This window comes from Triturus cristatus, chromosome 10 (genome assembly GCF_964204655.1).
Source record: "Triturus cristatus chromosome 10, aTriCri1.1, whole genome shotgun sequence".
NCBI lineage: Eukaryota > Metazoa > Chordata > Amphibia > Caudata > Salamandridae > Triturus > Triturus cristatus.
The window spans coordinates 1,073,864,310-1,073,883,304 of NC_140593.1; the positions used below are offsets into that span (position 1 = coordinate 1,073,864,310).

Below are 18,995 nucleotides of genomic sequence, written 5' to 3' on the forward strand. Positions count from 1 at the left end.
GGGGTGAGCTACGGTTTAACTTACTGAGACCTAACAGGACCTTATAGTTAAGTGTGGCATTACAACTCGATAAGGTCTCATAACTTCATCAACTAATAAACCAGTTTCCTAGTATAAATATACACACACTTATAATGGGTAAAAGCAAAATAATATTTAGCCACAAAAACCTCACACACTACTTTGTGCATGGATGTGTCCCTTGTGATAGAGCACAAAGTTGTCACAAACAATGAAGCTATCCAATGGCTGAAATTGGCTAACCCACTACCCCATGCTGTATGCTATAGTGGGAGGAAGTAAAATGTGAATGCAGCAACAACAGACCAATTGATGAAGAAGGCTGGCTGAATGCTCGTATGAGGGTATTATAGATACCATTTTATTACAATAAAAAAATCCTAGCCAACTACAGACCTACATTTTCTTTTTTGCTAAAATCAAAAACATATTTAGGCCTCAAAATGCATACCTTGCCATAGCTTTCCCTGGCCCTGAAAGCACTTTGTATGGAGATGTGCTCCTTGTAAAAGAGCACAATTCGGTCACTCACAGTGAAATTAGCCAATGGTTAGAATGGGCTGAGGCACTGCCTAATGGTGTATGCTGTAGTGTTGAAAGAAAAATGTAACAGCAACAGTTCAATGGATAGAGAGACCAGGCTGAAATTTCCTATTAGTAAGTAGATCACAAATATAATTTAAGTAATTTTGGTAAAATCAAAAGGTCTTGACTAATATCAGACCTAACAAAATGGTTTCACTAGTTTAGGTCTTAGGCAGAAGGTCAGAAAAGAAAAACAGATTGCAGCTTGCACAATATTCTGGATTCCCATGCCTAATTGCGCCATCTAGTGGATTTGTCTGAAACGAATAGTTTCTTACCTGTCGGTGTAGTTTTGCAGCTTGAAGATCTTTCTGGATTCACTATGCTGTGCATTATTCCGCGATCTTGTGGTTGGGTCCGGATTCGTAGTCTTTTCTTTGTTTTTTTTTTTGTAGCCCAGGTGGGCGTCGACGTACACCATTTGGTGCACCTCCCGTGACGTCGTCGTGCTTCCTGCGGAAGTCCCACCTTTGGGGCGCCATCTTCGGGTTCTTTTTTCCTTTCCTCTTTTTTTTTTTTTTTTTACCCTAGGCGATTGATTAATCCTTCTTGTCCCTTTATCTGTATGTTTGTATTTCTTTGATCTTTTCCATTTTACCCCCTCTTCCTCCAGCCTCATCTTGTGGGTGGGTTCGCTAGTGAATCCAGAAAGATCTTCAAGCTGCAAAACTACACCGACAGGTAAGAAACTATTCGTTTTGCAGCGTGAATCTTTCTGGATTCACTATGCTGTGCATCGATTTTGTAGCGGTTTTCCTAGTTCTGTGGCGGCTGGGTGGTAGATGAGCGTTGGTCGTTGAAAATGTGCTGAAGCACCTTCTGTCCAACCTGTGCTTCCTTGTTCATCTGAATGTCTACGCAGTAGTGTTTCGTGAACGTGTGCACAGATGCCCAAGTTGCCGCGAGGCATATGTCCTGGATGGGCGTGTTCGCCAGGAAGGCCACGGTGGCCCCTTTCTTCCTTGTGGAGTGAGCCTGCGGCCCCTCCGCTAGCTCCTGTCCAGCCTGTTTGTGGCAGAATTGAATAGTGAGGGCAATCCACCTTGCGATGGTGCCCTTAGTCACTGGTCTACCCAAGAAGCTAGTAGCAAAGGACACAAACAGCTGTTTCGACTTCCTGAGTTCCTTGGTTCTCTCAATGTAGTGCATCACCGCTCTTCTGGCATCGAGGGTGTGCAGTGCCTTTTCTGCGTTTGTAGTCGGGTTTTGGAAGAAACTTGGTATCTGGATAGCCTGATTTATGTGGAACGCCGACACTACCTTGGGCATGAAGTGTGGGTCAGTTCTCAGGACTATTCTATCTTTGTGAATCTGAATGTAGGGTTCCTGCAGCGTTAGTGCTTGAAGCTCGCTCACCCTGCGTAGTGAGGTTATGGCCACCAGAAAGGCTGTTTTCATAGTCAACGTCTGCAGTGTTGCCTTGTGAATGGGTTCAAACGGTGCCTTCATGAGCTCCGTCAGGACCACATTCAGATTCCATGCCGGCGGCGGCAACCTTTTCGGGGGGGCCATCCTTTTGGCTCCCTCCATGAATCTCCTCACCACCTGCGAGCTGAAGAAACTTCCACCTTTTTCACCTCTGGTGTAGGCCACGATGGCCGCTAGGTGTACCCTTAGTGAGCTCGAGTAGAGGTTACTCTTTAGAAGGTGTGTGAGGTACCTCAGTACTGTTGAGTCTCTTGTCATTCTGTTTTGCAGGCCCTTTTTCCGGCACCACACAGTGAACCTCTTCCATTTTGCGCTGTAGCATTTTCGTGTAGTTGGTTTCCTCGCCTCCCGTAGCACTCGCATCGTGCTCGGCGGCAATCTTAGGTGTGCGAACTCTAGGTCTTCAGGAGCCATGCCGCCAGGTTGAGGGTCTCTGGCTCTGGGTGCAGGACCTCTCCGTTTTGCATTGAGAGCAGGTCCTTCCTCCTCGCGAACCTGTATGGGTCGCCTTGTGCCATTTCTTGAATTTGTGAGAACCATGTCTGCCTCGCCCACTGGGGAGCCACCAGGATCAGGGTCATGTTGCTGGTTCTGCACTTGTCGAGCACTCTGTGCAACAGGGGTATCGGTGGAAAGGCGTAGGCAAATGTCCTCGACCAGCTTATCCATAGGGCATTTCCCTTGGATAGCTGATCTGGTTGCCTGGACGCGAAGCTTTGGCATTTTGCATTGTGGCGTGTTGCAAAAAGGTCTATTGTGGGAGTCCCCCATCTCCGGAAGATTTTCTCCGTCTCCTGGCCATTGAGCTCCCACTCGTGTGATGCTGAGGTCTGCCTGCTTAGCCAGTCTGCCTCCACATTGTCCTTCCCCGGTAGGTGAATTGCCAGTAGATCTATCCTGAGAGGTATGGCCCATCTCCAAATCTCCTGAGCTAGGGATGAGAGCGGGAACGACTGTGTCCCCCCTTGTTTGTTGATGTAGAACATCGCCGTGGTGTTGTCTGTTTGGACCAACACCCTCTTGTTGAACAGGTGCCTCTGGAATGCCTTCAGGGCTAGCAGGATTGTTTTCAACTCGAGGTAGTTGATATGGCGGACCGCATCTGCTGGGGCCCATAGACCCCTCACTCTGAGGTTGTCCATGTGCGCTCCCCATCCCTTCTGCGATGCGTCCGTGGTAATGGTCACTGTTGGGATTGGTGGTGTCAGGCTTCTCCCTGCTGTTATGTTGTCTCTGTTCCACCAAGTTATCTCCTCCTGCACTGCGTGCGTAACAACCACTAGATCCTCCCAGCTTCCTTTTGCTTGTGACCATTGTTGTTGTAGCCATTCCTGGAATGGTCTCATGTGCAGGCGTACATTCGGCACCAGCTGGATACAGGACGCCATCATCCCCATCATCTTGCTCACAGCCCTCACTGTCAGAGCTCGCCCCTTCTGGTAGAGCTTCGCCTCCTTCAGTAGAGCCTCAGTCCTCCTCTCGCTGGGCACTACTGTACTGTTGCGGGAGTTGATCTTTGCCCCCAGGAAAATCTTCACCTGCTCCGGTTCCATCGATGATTTTCCCCAGTGGATCGAGAATCCCAGATTTGTGAGGGTGTCTGTTACGCGTTTTGCGTGCCTCTCGCACTTTCCGCGTGAGTTTGCCTTGACCAGCCAGTCGTCCAAGTAGGGGTAGACATGTATTCCCTGCCTTCGTAGGTGCGCCGCTACCGCCGACAGGCATTTTGTAAAGACCCTTGGTGCTGATTTTAATCCGAAGGCCAGGGTCGTGAACTGGTAGTGTTCTTGTTCGATGTTGAATCTTAGAAGGCCCTTGTGCCTTCTGTTTATTGGGATGTGAAGATAGGCATCCTTGAGGTCCACGGTGACCATGAAGTCCCCTTCTCTTATCTGTGGCAGAACCTCCTGCAGTGAAGTCATTTTGAACCTTTGCGTTCTGATGAACTTGTTTAGGTAACGGAGGTCTAGTATGGGTCTGAGGTCTCCGTCTACCTTCGGAACCACGAAGTAGTTTGAGTAGACCCCTTTGTTGCGTTCTCCGAACGGCACTGTCTCTATGGCTCCCTTTTGCAGGAGTTTCCGCGTTTCTTCTCTGAGTATTGCCAGTTCTTGGGCCGATCTCAGTCTTCCCCTTGGTTTCCTGTTTGGAGGTCTTTTCTCCAAATCTACGCAGTACCCGTACTGCACAACGTTCCGTATCCACTTGTCTGTGGTTATACGCCGCCACTCCTGAAGGTAGAACCTCAGTCTTCCGCCTACTGGTGTCGTATGCTCGTAGGCTCTTGAATTTTCTCTTCCCCCTGATGACACTTTTTTGCGCCTCACCCTTGGGGTCCTGGCGAGGGTAGGCGTCCTCTTGCGTGCTGAGTCACTTCGTCGAGGGCTGTTCGCCCCCTCTCCTCCTTTGGCCACGTCCGTTCCCTCTCCCGCGAAAGGACTGGCCCCGAGGTTGATATTGCCAGTTTTGCTTCTGCTGACCTTGTCCGTGACCTTCACCCTGCTGACCTTGTTGGAACGCCTGGTGCGACGTCCCCTGCTGGCTTCCTCCCCTACCGTAGGGTCTTCTCGAGGGATTTCCTCGCCTCATTCCCCTCAGCTGCAGGGCCCCCATGGACCTCGCCGTCTCGTTTTCTTTTTTCAGCTGGGTGAGCTTGTCGTCCACTGTTGCTCCGAACAGTGTCTCTCCATTGAAGGGGGTGCCAAGGATGTTGTTCTGCACTTCCGGTTTGAATCCCGAGATTCTTAGCCATGCATGCCTCCTCTCTGTGACCCCTATGGCCATGAGTCTTGCTGAAGTTTCTGCCCCATCCAACGCCGTCTTTATACAGGAGTTGGCGATGTTTTTGCCTTCCTCTATCAGGTGATTCGCTCTCTGCCGGTATTCTTCGGGGAGGTGCTTTACTAACTCCCCCATCTCATCCCAGTGCTGGTATTGGTGTCTATTGAGGAGTGCATTTGAATTCGCCATGCGCCAGTGCATTGCGGCGTTCCTCTCGACCTTTCTTCCTGTGAGGTCAATCCTCCTGCTCTCCTTATCCGGGGGTGGGCCCGAAGTTGCTGGTACGTTGGCCCTTCTCCTGGCCGTGGAGGCTATGATGGAGTCCGCGGTCACACTACCCTTGATGTAAGGGGGGTCCAGGGAGGAGTGCTTATATTTCTTCTCTGTCCTGGGCGTGATCGACCGGCAGGTCGCAGGTTCCTTGAAGGCTTCTCTCCCCTGATTCATCACGCTTTGTAGCATGGGGAGGAACTGGCTCCTTGTCTGGATGGGGAGCAGTGTCTCGACGAGAAAATCGGCTTTCGGTTTCTCCTCGTCGAGTTTGACGCCGAAGGCCATTGCTGCGCTCCTGACCACCATATTGTAGACCCCGATGTCGTCGGGTGGCGAAGGCCTCGAAGGGTACGTGTCCACGGGCTCCTCCGGGTTTTCGGTGTCGAGATCGTGCCATTCGACGTCGTTGCTGGTAGATGCCGCCGATTCGTAGAACGACCGTTGGTCTTCTTCCTCGGCTTCTCCCTCATAATAGGGCTCTTCTTCCTCTTCGAGTTCCCTTGTCAGCCCTTCGGCGTCGAACTCGTCTTCGACCTCCTCGACGTCCGCTGATGGAACCGTTGGAATCTTGAATTCCTTCATTCTGGCGTCGAACTCCTTCTTTCTTTGAAGGATGTTCTCCATTTCGGCCTCGAGCCGCCTCTTCTTTTTTTCCATCTCGGAGATGCTTTCAGCGTCGACCGCGGGTCTTTTCGATGAAACTTGCGTCGACGTCGAACGTTCTTTCTGCGTCGATCGGCCCGTTTCATGGGATGCTTTCGACGACCCTTGCCTTTCGGCGTCTTTCGGCACCAGGGAGTCCTTATCTAAGGATCCGCTCGGCCTCTTGTCCGTGGTTCCCCCTTTGGACGTCGAAGTTTTCGGCGCCGGGGCTCCCTTCGTGGACTTTGACTCAGATTTTCTCGAGTCACCCTCGTGTTGTCGAGGTACTTTCTGTTTTGCGCTCGACGATTCTCTTACCTAGTCTTCTTTTTTCTTGTCGGTCTCTACGACCGTGAAGTTTTCGGCTGTCTCGGCGACGTTGTCCTCGTCGTCCGAGGAGAGGCCCAGAGCGTAGAGCGTCGGGGGCTTCCCCTTGCCATCCATGCTGGCGTTGGCCCTTCTCTGCCGCTCTCTCACCCTGAGTGTCTTCGGCGCGAAGGCTGAGCAGGCGTTGCAGTCGATACTCTGGTGATCGACCGGTAGGCAGAGTTTGCAGACCGGATGCTGGTCTCTCTGCGCGAACTTGTGGTGGCAGTTTGGGCAGAACTTGAATGGCGTCTTGTCCATTGCGCTCAGGGTCTCTGAGCGTGCATTCTCCAAGGCCGTCGAAGAAAAGGGCGCTGGTCCTCCTTTCTTCGCGCTCCTGATGAAATCTTTTCCTTTCCTGATATCTTCTAGTGTTTCTATCGATGAAACTCGCTTTTCTTCCTTCGAGTGTAATTCTGGAGCTTCCCGATGACGATCCAGACCCAACGGCGGAAAAAAGAATCTGAAGATGGCGCCCCAAAGGTGGGACTTCCGCAGGAAGCACGACGACGTCACGGGAGGTGCACCAAATGGTGTACGTCGACGCCCACCTGGGCTACAAAAAAAAAAAAAAAAAAAACAAAGAAAAGACTACGAATCCGGACCCAACCACAAGATCGCGGAATAATGCACAGCATAGTGAATCCAGAAAGATTCACGCTGCAAAACAAAGAATTGTCAGCAACATAGCTACTCATCTGGCATACGTCTTGTCAATTCTTTTATGCAGTTTTGAAAAAAAAAAAAAACATTAACATGTAAGGATTTGTCAATATATGTAAGTCGATATCCACAGTTTGAAAATTGTGTAAAAAATATTCAAACCCTCGCTGCGCTCATTCAAAATATTAATTTTGAAGTTTAATTAGCAGATCCGTTATCACAGGCCTTAGGATAAACAACTATGACCTTCACAGAGATAACCGGGGTTCTTTAGGTCAATCAAAGCAGTACCTTTTGAAGGAGGAGGATTTCCTTTGCACTCGGGGCTACGAATTTTATGTGCATTTTCAGCATCCAATAAAGGCTATTAAGGGACTTTTAAAAACATTTAGATAAAGTACAACACAAGAAAGCAATTTAAGTGAAAACATACACAATTTTCAAGAGAACGGAGGATGAATTTTGAGGATTATTGTTTCCAAGTGCTATTTTATGTTATTTAAACGTACCTTTCATTTCCACCACATCAACTGGAACCTGCTTTTCCCTCATTCGGAAGATCTCAAAGTTGGTCACAACGCCCTAAAGACAGGGGGCAATTCTACTTTTAGTCACATGTCTGAGAGCTCATGTGCAAAGAAAACTGCTTTTAAGGAACAAAGGAAGTCTTCTGCCTTCATAAATAAGAATTAACGTCACATCAGAAATTAAACATACCTGTGTCCCCTTGGGTGTCCGGTCTACCTTGACACACAAGTAATCACCATTCTTTTGCCACTGAAGCTTGCAGTCTACCACATTGAATAGATTCCGCACTCTAATTTCTTGCCTGGATGGAAGCTGCATCAACGTTACTCTTGCAGGAATGTCTTTGTCTTCAGGGACCCAAAATGCAATTATATTTCCTCCTGGGGACCATGAGAAGTCCCTTGGAAAATAGAGAGTGCAAATTGAGAACAGAATAGTTGCGTCTGGTGTACAATTATGTTCAAAGCGTTGAACCAGAAATTATTTTAATACTGCTTACAATAAGATACTTCACAAATATAAAACAGTAGCATTTTCTCAAAATGCAAGAAAAAATTAGATAAGGAGAGAACCGCAAGGAAAAGGTAACAGCTGAAATTGAGCACTTAGGCACAAGATTATTTCTTCTGTAATGAAAAACAAAACACTGCCACATCAAAACCTTTAGATGCTATTTACATCATCTTAGAATTAGTGTGCTTAACAGTCACCAATATTTATAGGTCTATAGATGGGAGTGACTGATTGCTACAGAATCTAGCTTCAATGTAAACTGCTATTCATGCCAAACCCTATGGCTTCTGGGGGAGATGATGTTAAGAATTGTTACTTTAATGCTAGTACAACATCATGAATATCTTCTTCACATACATAAAGACTGGAATAGCTCAGCTTGCAAATGTGATGTGGAACACCTTTTTATTAAGACAATTGTATCCTTCCCAAACTTTTTAAACATTAACATGCCCAAATCATTAACAAGCCAAAAACCGGTTTAGGTTGAAGCCTTCCAGACAGCGCAGCTGACTGGTTTCCTCACAACATCTTAAAGACATTCTTAATGCTTCCCTGGGAATGCATTTCGCCCACTGCTTACCATTGGCTTTGTGGTATGCAACTCACAGTTGCTTGCTTTCTATTTGATAGCTTTATTTGTTTTAGGCAGTCCAGCTTGAGTTCGTCCCTCCTATGGAGCATACCCTATTAACTGTATTCTTCCACTTCTCACTTTCTGTAAATAGGCCTTTAAATCTTAATCTTACCTTGTCACATTTATTGTGTTTTCAAGGATAGGTGTCAAATGTCAGGCTCTGTCATCTAAGGGAGCTTGGTGTTGAAATGTTTTTTGTCGGACTTCAAAGTGAAAGGATTTATGTGACAAGTGTGCTGGGTACCCATTTCAGAGGAGACGCTGTAGGATGTTATTTTTTATGCACACAACAAAATGCAAATGTGGAAATGTTTCGGAATATATCAGAATTAGGAAAGTACTATAAGTAATCCTGAAGTGTGGTGGAAATAAATATATTAATACAATCAATACAAATCAATACATTTGATGCCATTTGCACACATTGTGTGCTATATGATTTTATCAGTAAAACTGTAAGTCTGCAAAGGTAGGGGTCATTTTAATTGAAAATATGTTGTCTGTAATGCTAGTGCGCTACCACACCATGCATACTCCACTCTACAATAATCTATTACAAAGCAAATTTTTGACACTTCCCTCTATGCCACTCCACTGGGATACACTTTACGCCACTCCAGGGTACTATACTCTATTCTATGCCCTGCCACTCCACAACACTTTGCTCCACTATATGCTATGCCACTCTACACCCCTTCACTCTACTCTATGCCACTCAACGACACTGCACTCTACGCCACCCTATTCTCCACTCAGCAACCCTCCACTCTATGCCATAACACTCTTATGCCCCTCTACACGACCCTCCATTCTATAGCACAAGCAACTCTTTCCCTTCCTGTTATGGATAGTAAACTACTATTTTGCTCATCAGTCTCATGATTAAATTTGGTATGAAAGTTTATATCATAATGTGTTATTCACATGAATAACCAGCAATGGAATTGCGACCCAGCCCTGTGAAGCCATCATGGATTAGATAGGTAGCCATTTGAGACTGGGCAATAACCTGTGAGAGTGCCGTAATTTACCACTGGTGTCCAAGGGCCACAAGTACTGGTACACTGAAACTGAAAGGTATTCCATTTGACTGTCCCTCAATAGTAAAATTGAAGGGTCAAGGTATACCATAGGTGGCAGTATTGGCTTACCTTGAGATACACAAGAGTGACAAGCAGGGACACAAATAGAAAGCAGGTAAATAATCAACAGGAAAGTCAGTAAGCAATGAGCAGGCTCCAAACCCCTGTATGCTCTTGGTAAGCCCACAATATGTCTTGCAACTGACAGCACATGGGTGGTCTAGTAGGCGAGCCCTGAAAATCACTTACTTGCCACGTATCCATTAAGGGGGTAAAAATATACATTCTTCAAACATAAATCAATTCTACTCGTATTTATCCAGAGTGGCAACCACTAGTGAGACAAAAGTCGCCAAATGGTCCACTAAATTTGAAGTTTAAATGTCTCAAATTCTGTGCTTTCGGGTTGTTTAAAAAAAAGTGAGGGAGATTTGTCAACTGTCTTCAGAATTGCTACAGCATTAGGTCATGGCCGCTAGACAACTGCCAGCACAATACAGGAGACTGTAAGAGCAGCAAATTATTCAGACATCTACACTTACAAAGCACGGATCATGTTGACTAAAGAAATGCAGGTTGTCACAACCAAAAATGACGAATACAACCTGAAGGAGTATCAGTTGTCATCAACCTTCAGGTGACAATCTCCCTATAGATAGTAAGGTGAAGCAGCTGCGAACCAACACAGAGTTGTGGGGACTCGCTAACTCTGCAAGCCTAAGTTTTGTTACAAAATTTCAAAATAAAAAAAGGGAGTACCCCCAATAGCTACAATGTTGTGTACTAAAAAAACAAAGCAGATCAGAAAGAAAGGCAATAAAAATGTACTGCCACACATGTAAATGTGTGCTGATAAACACATTGAGCTAGGCTGCAAAACTGCACAAAGTATTTTAAAGAAAAAAAACAAATCCCAGTATGCAGCAACCTTTGCTTCAGAGTGAAAAAATTAATTCAGTGCAAGGAAGAAGCTCTCAGGAAGCTACAAAGCGAATGTCAAATTTTCTTTAATCGGCTGACACCCATTAGCCTCTGTTATTGTTCCTTTTTTAAAGAGGAAGACAAACAGTTCCGCAGATTGGTGGGGGGGGTCAATTGGGTCAGACTGCTGGGTGAAAAATTAGAGAACAAGAGTTTTCTTCACAGAAAGTATGACTGAATTTCACACAAACACATAATACAGAACCTTTCTAGTGATTATGAAGATTAATCAAAGCCATATGTGTTCTAACTAAACATGTTTATACATTTTAAACGTTTCAAAATTTGATGTAAAAAAGAAGTAACTTAAGAACTTACTTTATACCACTGATCTTCAAACTTTTTTTGTCCAACAGTCCCATTGACTGCAAGAAACCAATTTATTCCAATTTAATAACACCTCACAACAAATGTATAGAGCCACAACCCACATGCTCAGTACAAAGCTAGCATTTGTTCAGGTATTAATCTCCTTAAACAAATTAGTTCCAGAAAAATTAGAACCTCTTAGTTTTGGTTTGTTGATTTTAAAACAATTATCAAACACAGAGAAACGGAATACCACTTTTATTACTTAAATCAGGGCCAAACCATTTGAAGACTGTAGCAAGCAAATGCACAATTAATGCAGTACAAACATCAGCTGTAAATCAGACACCATTATACATGCGGAAAACCTCAATACTAAAACCAATAGAAAAAAAGGAAAGTGAGAGGGAATATTTACAGCACACAGAAACTGGCACAAAAAGGTCCGAAAGTGAAATGCATTTGAAAGCATTCCAACAGAAAATAGAAAACTGATTGAAGCTTAAGGTGCACATGGGACAGGCAAATAGAAAACATCTAAAGGGCTTACAGAAGACAATTAACAGAAGTGAAAGGCGTTATGCACAAGCAACACAATCAATGCACTGGTCTATTATAAAGATAAAAGGTTACACAAAATAAGAATCCCATATTGGGAAAAATGCCACAGGTAAGAAGGAATTAAAAAGTGGAGAAGTTTGTAGCAGCAAATAATAAACTCAGTCATGGGGTAAGATGAGCTCATTTCCAACAGTTTTAGACGGTTAAAGGCAATAAAAAAAAACAACAACTTACAGGTGTTTCATAGATGCTTAGTGTGTCAGAGGTCATTCGTGCAAAGAATTTACCATCATGGCTCCATCTAAGAGAAAATGAAAATAAGGAATCAAGAGTTTTGCTTTTCTACACCAAACACAATTTACAAGATAGAAGGCAAACCAGTTGATGTAGAACTTCAAAGTCAATAGCTCAAACATACTTAAAAATAGGCCAATGTGCTGAGCTTTCACAGTGAAATCCTCTCTTCTTCTGTCCTGTAAGGATATCCCAGATTATAATTGCTTGGGGGTCGTCCTTTGTGTCCATCAGGGGGCTGAAGGTCACCATGTATCTAGAAGGAAAAAAGCCCACTTGTTAATCTATGCAGCACATAAGTATGCGCAAAATCAGTAAGTAAACTCTAAATTAAGGCCACATGAGCAAGAATTGTAATTGATATACCCAAAATAGTCAGAAATGCAGTATGTATTATTGTGGCGTACATTTTTTGTGAAAAAGTACACTACCTGTTAAAAAAACACATGAATATGTAAACCAACATTCAGCTTCAATGAGGTAGCAAGTACCAGATCTGACTGTAAACATTCCAGCTCAAGACTGGATCAGACACGTTTGAATCTATTTATTCCACTGCATGCAATACAATTTCTAGCTCCAAAGTGGATACCCTTATCACAGGGGGTGAGATAAAATTTGATTTGACCGAAGTAGCAGAATCCATGGCGGCCCTCTCATCGAATAAAGCTCCTGGGCCAGATGGAGTCCCTGGGGACCTCTATAAATCATGCGTGGAACTTTAGGCCACTTAGTCACTCAGCATCTTAATTCAGCAGCGCTTGGAAATATGGTGAATTCTTGGCATAAGTCGATTATTGTACCTGTATTTAAAAAAAGGGATTCAGCAGATCCAGCCTGTTATCGACCCATCTCTTTAGTGGATGCTGAAGTGAAGGTCTTATATTTCAAAACACAAGAGCGACCCATATGTCTTGTGAACTGGGTATTTCGCGAGAAGCAATAAACAATGTCCACAAGGAACTTATTAAGTTTGCCACATTTGCCTGTAGAGAGCAAAAAAGTACTCCCAGCTGATTGAATCAACAGAACTTTACAAATAAATTGAGATCTGTAAAAATCAATTAACATAGATGCTTATAAATTGATACTCGAGGAACCAGGACAAGTATTTACTTCAGCCGAAGTAAATATAGTTTATTTCAGAAACATAGAATGTGATTAACAATCTTACCATAGAAACAATTTTTATAATTATACTACAGGCATAATTTGGAAAGGTGAAGCAGTGCAACCCAGTGAGGTGATCATAGCCTAAGAAGGTGAAAATTACGTGAGTGTTAAACCAAAGGTCATAAAAACAACAATGAGGGGCTTCCAGTAATGTGATGAATCTTTTTTGCCCTCTCTTTGTCAGTTCTGTTGATTTAATCAGCTGAGAGTACTTTTTTGCTCGCTACTGGCAAATGTGGCAAACTTAATAAGTTCCTTGTGGACATTGTTTCTTGCTTCTCGAAGTGAAGGTCTTAGGCAGAGGACTGTTGAATCGGTTGAGGGACTGGGCAGAGAATGGAAAGATTCTATCAGGTATAGGGTTTAGGCCTGGTAGAGGAACCATTGAGCAAAATTTAAATCTGTATCCACTAAGTATGTAATAGTGAGGACGGAGTCGATACACTTGGCCTTTATGGACCTCAGTAGAGTTTTTCAAACTGTAGAGAGAGTGAAACTAAGGGCTGTGCTGTGGGACATGGGGGTGGAGAGTGCCCTAGGAAATTTTCTGATGGATTTGCATGAAGGATTGGAAGACTCCGTAAGATATGGGACCAATGGAGAATACACTGCACTTTTAGTTAGGGAGAGGAGTTAAATCAATGTTTAGAGGCTCAGTGTAAGGACGTTCCTTTGGTGGGGAAAGGGAAGATTCTAGCCTTACTGTACGCTGACGGTACAGTACTTATAGCACGTTTAGCAAATAGACTGCAACTGTTAGATTGTTTTTATGGACAATCTAGGTCTGAAAACAAATTTAGCAAAAAAGTATACGATGGTGCTAGGACAAAAAAATGTAAACTGAAAACCCATGCGATTAAGGGACAGCACACTGGTAAGACGGATAAATTCTGTTATTTAGACATCTGGTTAGATGCTAGATTGAATTGAGATCATTCAATCAGCGTGCATGTGCAGTCCTTTAAAAGAGTGGCCCATAGTTAGGATGCCTTTGCGGGGTGATGTGGTAATCCTAATGCCAGATCCATACTGGATATTCATAAAGCCAAATGTGTACTAGCAGCGGCATTTGGATCAGAGATCTGGAATTATAAGTCTTGCTACCCCATTCAGATTTCTGAAAACACATTTTTAAGAAAAATCCTGAGGATATCGCAGTCTGTACCGGCAGAGATCGTGCATGAAGAATTGGGTGTAGGGTTTATAACTGATTACATACAAATCTGTCCAGTTTTACTGTGGTTTCCTGTTTGGTTAAAAGAGTATTTTGAATTTACCTGCAGGATCCTGAAAGATTGCTTGGAATTGGAACATTGGCATCAGATTCCCTGGATGCAGTATACTTGAAGTATTCTGGGGACCTCGACAGGCCGAATTTGTTTACTCACCCCAAGCGAATTTCTAAAGCCGATGTTCGATGGCTCAAATAGGCATATTAAGCTTTTGAACAAGGAAAAGGGGCCACAAGGTCATTGGCTAAAAGTGTGTGTGTAAGCATAATGCGATGGTCAAAATTTCCTGGAAATACAAATTACATTTAACTCTGGATATGCCAGTTTTACATTGGTGACTTAACAAATTTTCGTTTAAATTTGTTGCCCCAGCTGATAGCCAGATGGCATAAACCAGCAGAACCTGCAATTCGCACATGCAAATTGGCTGCTGCACGCAGCACTTAATATATTGTTCTTATTTGTCCAAAAGTCACAACTCTGCGTTATGAGCACATACGTCCTTTACTTTTGCCATTGGGCTTCACAAAAGTGAGGCCTGCTGTATAATATCTGCAATTTTTAGATAACTATAGTTTGTTTTATATATCATGGTTTTTAGCTGGGCTGTTCCATTCTGCCCGTTGAACTGGGTCAATTGTGTGCAGCTGATTTTAGCAAATGATGTATTTATTGCATGCGCTTTTAAGATTTACGGAGTTAAATAGACTACAGTGATTATTGACACCTTCACTAAAAGAGACTGTAAAAAGTCCTTCTCAGAAAAGGGACCTGCAGAACTTAACTTCTTATTAGTGAGGTCACTCATTTAGTATCTGACCTCAACCGGCAGCGCCTAGATTAAATGTCTAATATTTACAATACCGTTTTGAAAGGAATATGCTACTTACCAGTATGCATCTGTTCTTGGCATGTAGAGCTGCAGAGCCACACACTAAGGATAAGATCGCCATCTGGTGTTGGGCTCGGATGATTGCAGGTTGTTGTTGTCTTCGGAAGAAGTCTTTGGTCACGAGATAGGCGACTCCTCCTCTGGACAACAGTGCACATGGGCATCCACTCCATCCTCAGATTGTTTTTCGCCATGATGGGAAATGGAGTGTATAAGAAGTAAAGAGAAAGGATGTCCATGTGTAGTGTCTAATTAAGACAATGCTGGAACAGATACAGGTCCCGGGGAGGCGGGTGGGCGTGTGTGGCTCTGCAGCTCTACATGCCAAGAACAGATGCGTACTGGTAAGTAGCATATTCCGTTTGAGGCATATGAGCTGCAGATCACACACTAAGGATAGACTATATAGCAGTGTCTCCCCTAGCGGTGGTCACCTGTATCCGTTGCAGCAGTTTGGAATAGAGTTTTTAGGACAGCTTGGCCTACTGAAGCTTGTTGTTTGGATTGCACAGCGACACAGTAGTGCTTAGTGAAGGTGTGTGTAGTAGACCATGTGGCTGCTTTGCAAATGTCTTCTAAGGGGATGTTCCCTAAGAATGCCATAGAAGCCCCTATTTTACGCGTGGAGTGCGCCCTAGGGGGAACTGTAAGAGTACGTTTAGCTTTCTGGTAACATATTTGGATACATTTAACTATCCACCTGGCGATACCCGGTTTGGAAATAGGGTTGCCTTTATGTGGTGGAGCGAAAGCAACAAACAGTTGCTTGGTTTTTCGAAAAGGTTTGGTTCTGTTGATGTAATAAAGCAAGGCTCTTTTAACATCTAAGGTAGGAAGTGCCCTCTCAGCTACTGAGTCTGGATTAGGGAAGAAGACTGGCAGTTCGACTGACTGGTTTAGATGGAAAGGGGAGATGACTTTAGGGAGGAATTTCGGATTTGTCCTAAGAACCACTTTGTTACGATGTAGTCGTAGGAAGGGTTCTTCAAGACTTAAGGCTTGTATTTCACTTACTCTTCGCAGGGATGTGATTGCGACGAGGAAAGCCACTTTCCATGTTAGGAACTGCAGTTCGCATTTGTGCATTGGTTCAAATGGGGGACCCATGAGCCTTGTTAGAACAATATTAAGGTTCCACACTGGGGAAGGTGGTAACCTTGGAGGAATAATTCTTTTAAGACCCTCCATAAATGCTTTAATGGCTGGTACCTTAAAGAAGGACAGGTGTTGTCTATTTTGCAAGTAGGCTGCTAATGCCGCTAGATGTAGACGTATAGAGGAATACGCTAAATTGAATCTTTGCAAGTGTAGTAAATAGCAAATGATGTTTTGGATGGAAGCATCCAGTGTTTGTATGTCATTGTTAGTGCAGTAAATGGCAAATCTTTTCCATTTTGCAGCATAGCATGCCCTAGTAGTAGGTCTTCTGGCTTCTTTTATGATATTCATACAGTCTGGAGAAAGGTTGAGGTACCCGAACTCTAAGACTTCAGAAGCCAGATTGCCAAGTTCAGTGTTTGAGGATCTGGGTGTCTGATTTCTCCATGGTTCTGGGTTAATAGATCCGGGGAGAGACGCAATTTTTGATGTGGAACTAGAGATAGTTCCAGAAGTGTGGTGAACCAGGGTTTATGTGCCCAAGTGGAAGCTACTAGGATGAGGGTTAGCAACTGTTGTTTCAGTTTGCGTACCACAAATGGAATGAGTGGGAGAGGCGGAAAAGCGTACGCAAATCCGCCTGACCAGTTCATCCATATTGCATTGCCCTTTGACTGTGGGTGTGGGAACCTGGCGGCGAAGGTTGGGCATTTTGCGTTTTCTTGTGTGGCGAACAGGTCTATGTCTGGTTGTCCCCACTTTTGGAAGAATGGGAGTAGGACTTTGGGGTGTAATTCCCATGTTTATTTGCTGTGTGTGGCGACTTAGGTCGGCCACCTGGTTCTGAACCCCTGGGAGCTGTTCTGCTAGCAGGTAGATGTTTTGGGGAATTGCCCATCTCCAGATTTGTTGTGCAAGTTGGGACAGTTGTAGAGAATGTGTCCCCCCCCCCCCTGCTTCTCTATGTAATACATTGTGGTCATGTTGTCCGTGCGGATGAGGACAGTTTTGTTTTTTAGATGCACTTGGAAGGATTTGAGTGCTAGGAACACCGCCAGAAGTTCTAGGTGATTGATGTGGAGCTGTTTTTGTTGAGTGGTCCACCTGCCCTGAGTGGTGTGTTGAAGGAGGTGGGCTCCCCACCCTGTGAGAGATGTGTCGGTGGTCAGCACAATTTGTGGAAGAGGCTCTAAGAACATCCGCCCTTTGGACAGGTTGATGGTGTTCCACCACTTCAGTGAACGAAGTGAGCGGCTGTCCACCAACACCAGATCGGTAAGTTGTCCGTGGGCCTGGTTCCACTGTTGTGCTAGACATTCCTGTAAGGGACGCATTTGAAGGCGTGCGTGGGGTACTATGGAGATGCACGACGCCATCATGCCTAAGAGTTGCATAAATACTCTTGCTGGAAGAGAGTGTTGTGTTTGAAATTTTGTGATGAGATTTTGTATGTTGGCTATCCTGGCTGTGCTGGGATAAGCTATGGCCTTGGATGTATCTATGGTGGCTCCTAGGTATTGATGTACGTGGGAGGGCTGTAGTTGAGATTTTGGATAGTTGATGGTAAATCCCAAGTTGTGTAGGGTTTGAATAGTGCGGTGAGTGTGGAGAACGCATTTGTCTAGAGTATTGGCTTTTATGAGCCAATCGTCCAGATAGGGGAAGACATGTATTTGTTGTCTCCTGAGATATGCTGCCACAACTGCTAAGCATTTGGTGAATACCCTGGGAGCGGTTGTTACTCCGAATGGGAGAACTGTAAACTGATAGTGCTGAACGTCTACCACGAATCGTAGATACTTCCTGTGAGCGGGATGCATAGGGATGTGAAAATATGTGTCCTTGAGGTCTAATGTGGCAAGGAAGTCGCCTTGCTGAAGTAATGGAAGGACCTGTTGGAGAGTGATCATGTGGAAATGATCCGATTGTATGTACTGGTTTAGTAGTCTGAGGTCTAGTATGGGTCTTAAGGTCTTGTCCTTTTTGGGAATGAGGAAGTATAGAGAATATACTCCTGTGCCCTGATGTTGGAGTGGAACAGGTTCTATTGCGTGTTTTTGAAGCAAAGACTAAATTCCTGTTTGAGGAGCGTGAGGTGGTGAGATGACATGGGACGGTGTTTGGGTGGTATGTTTGGGGGAGTGTTTATGAGTTCGAGGCAGTAGCCAGACTGGATAATTTGTCTTACCCACCTGTCTGTTGTGATGGAATTCCAGACAGGTAGGAACTGTTGAAGTCTTCCCCCGACCGGAGTGGAATGGTCTGGGGGAGTGGTGGCAAGTCACTGTTTAGTGGCTGGAGAGGTGCGGGTGTTGTTGTTGCCCCGTCCTCGGCCTTTGGTATTGTTTCCCCTGTAACCTCCTCTAAAATATCCTGTGTTAGGGGATGTTTGACCTGATGTTTTGAAGGTGGAAAAGGTGTCTGTTCCCACATTTTTGGAGGCCCCTCTATAAAAGGAGCGACGAAAGGAGCCTCTGGGTTGAGTAGACTGTAATGCTCCCATTGATTTGGCAGTCTCATGATCTTGCTTCATTTCTTCTAATGCAGTGTCTACTGCGGGTCCGAATAGTTGCTCCTGATTAAAGGGTGGAGCAAGAATGGCTGTTTGTACTTCCGGCTTAAAGCCGGAAATGCGTAGCCATGTGTGGCGTCTAAGCAATACGCTTGTGTTGACTGCCCTAGAGGCGGTGTCCGCTGCGTCTAATGCACATTTGATGGAGGCATTTGATATTCGTTTGCCCTCTTGGATGAGGTCATTGGCCTGGGATTTGTATTGATCAGGCAGGTGTTGCAAAAGGTCCTCTAGTTGATCATAATGAGCCCTATCATAGCGAGCCAATAGGGCTTGTGAATTGGCAATACGCCAGTGGTTAGCAGCTTGTGCGGCAACCCTTTTGCCGGAAGCCTCCAAATGTTTAGACTTTTCTGGCATTTGA

The 18,995-nt window shown here is 44.7% G+C and overlaps 1 protein-coding gene across 1 annotated transcript in view; it reads right to left on the bottom strand.

Annotated features, from left to right (window-relative positions):
• The window catches only part of EIF3B (eukaryotic translation initiation factor 3 subunit B), a 202,960-nt gene that overhangs the window by 37,614 nt on the left and 146,351 nt on the right, over positions 1 to 18,995 (bottom strand). Inside the window, exons 7-11 of the mRNA XM_085629223.1 lie at positions 11,789 to 11,920; positions 11,605 to 11,671; positions 10,819 to 10,865; positions 7,477 to 7,687; positions 7,269 to 7,341 (exon numbers count right to left, since the gene is read on the bottom strand). Coding sequence (XP_085485349.1) covers positions 7,269 to 7,341; positions 7,477 to 7,687; positions 10,819 to 10,865; positions 11,605 to 11,671; positions 11,789 to 11,920 — 530 coding nt within the window. The remainder of the gene's footprint in view (positions 1 to 7,268; positions 7,342 to 7,476; positions 7,688 to 10,818; positions 10,866 to 11,604; positions 11,672 to 11,788; positions 11,921 to 18,995) is intronic.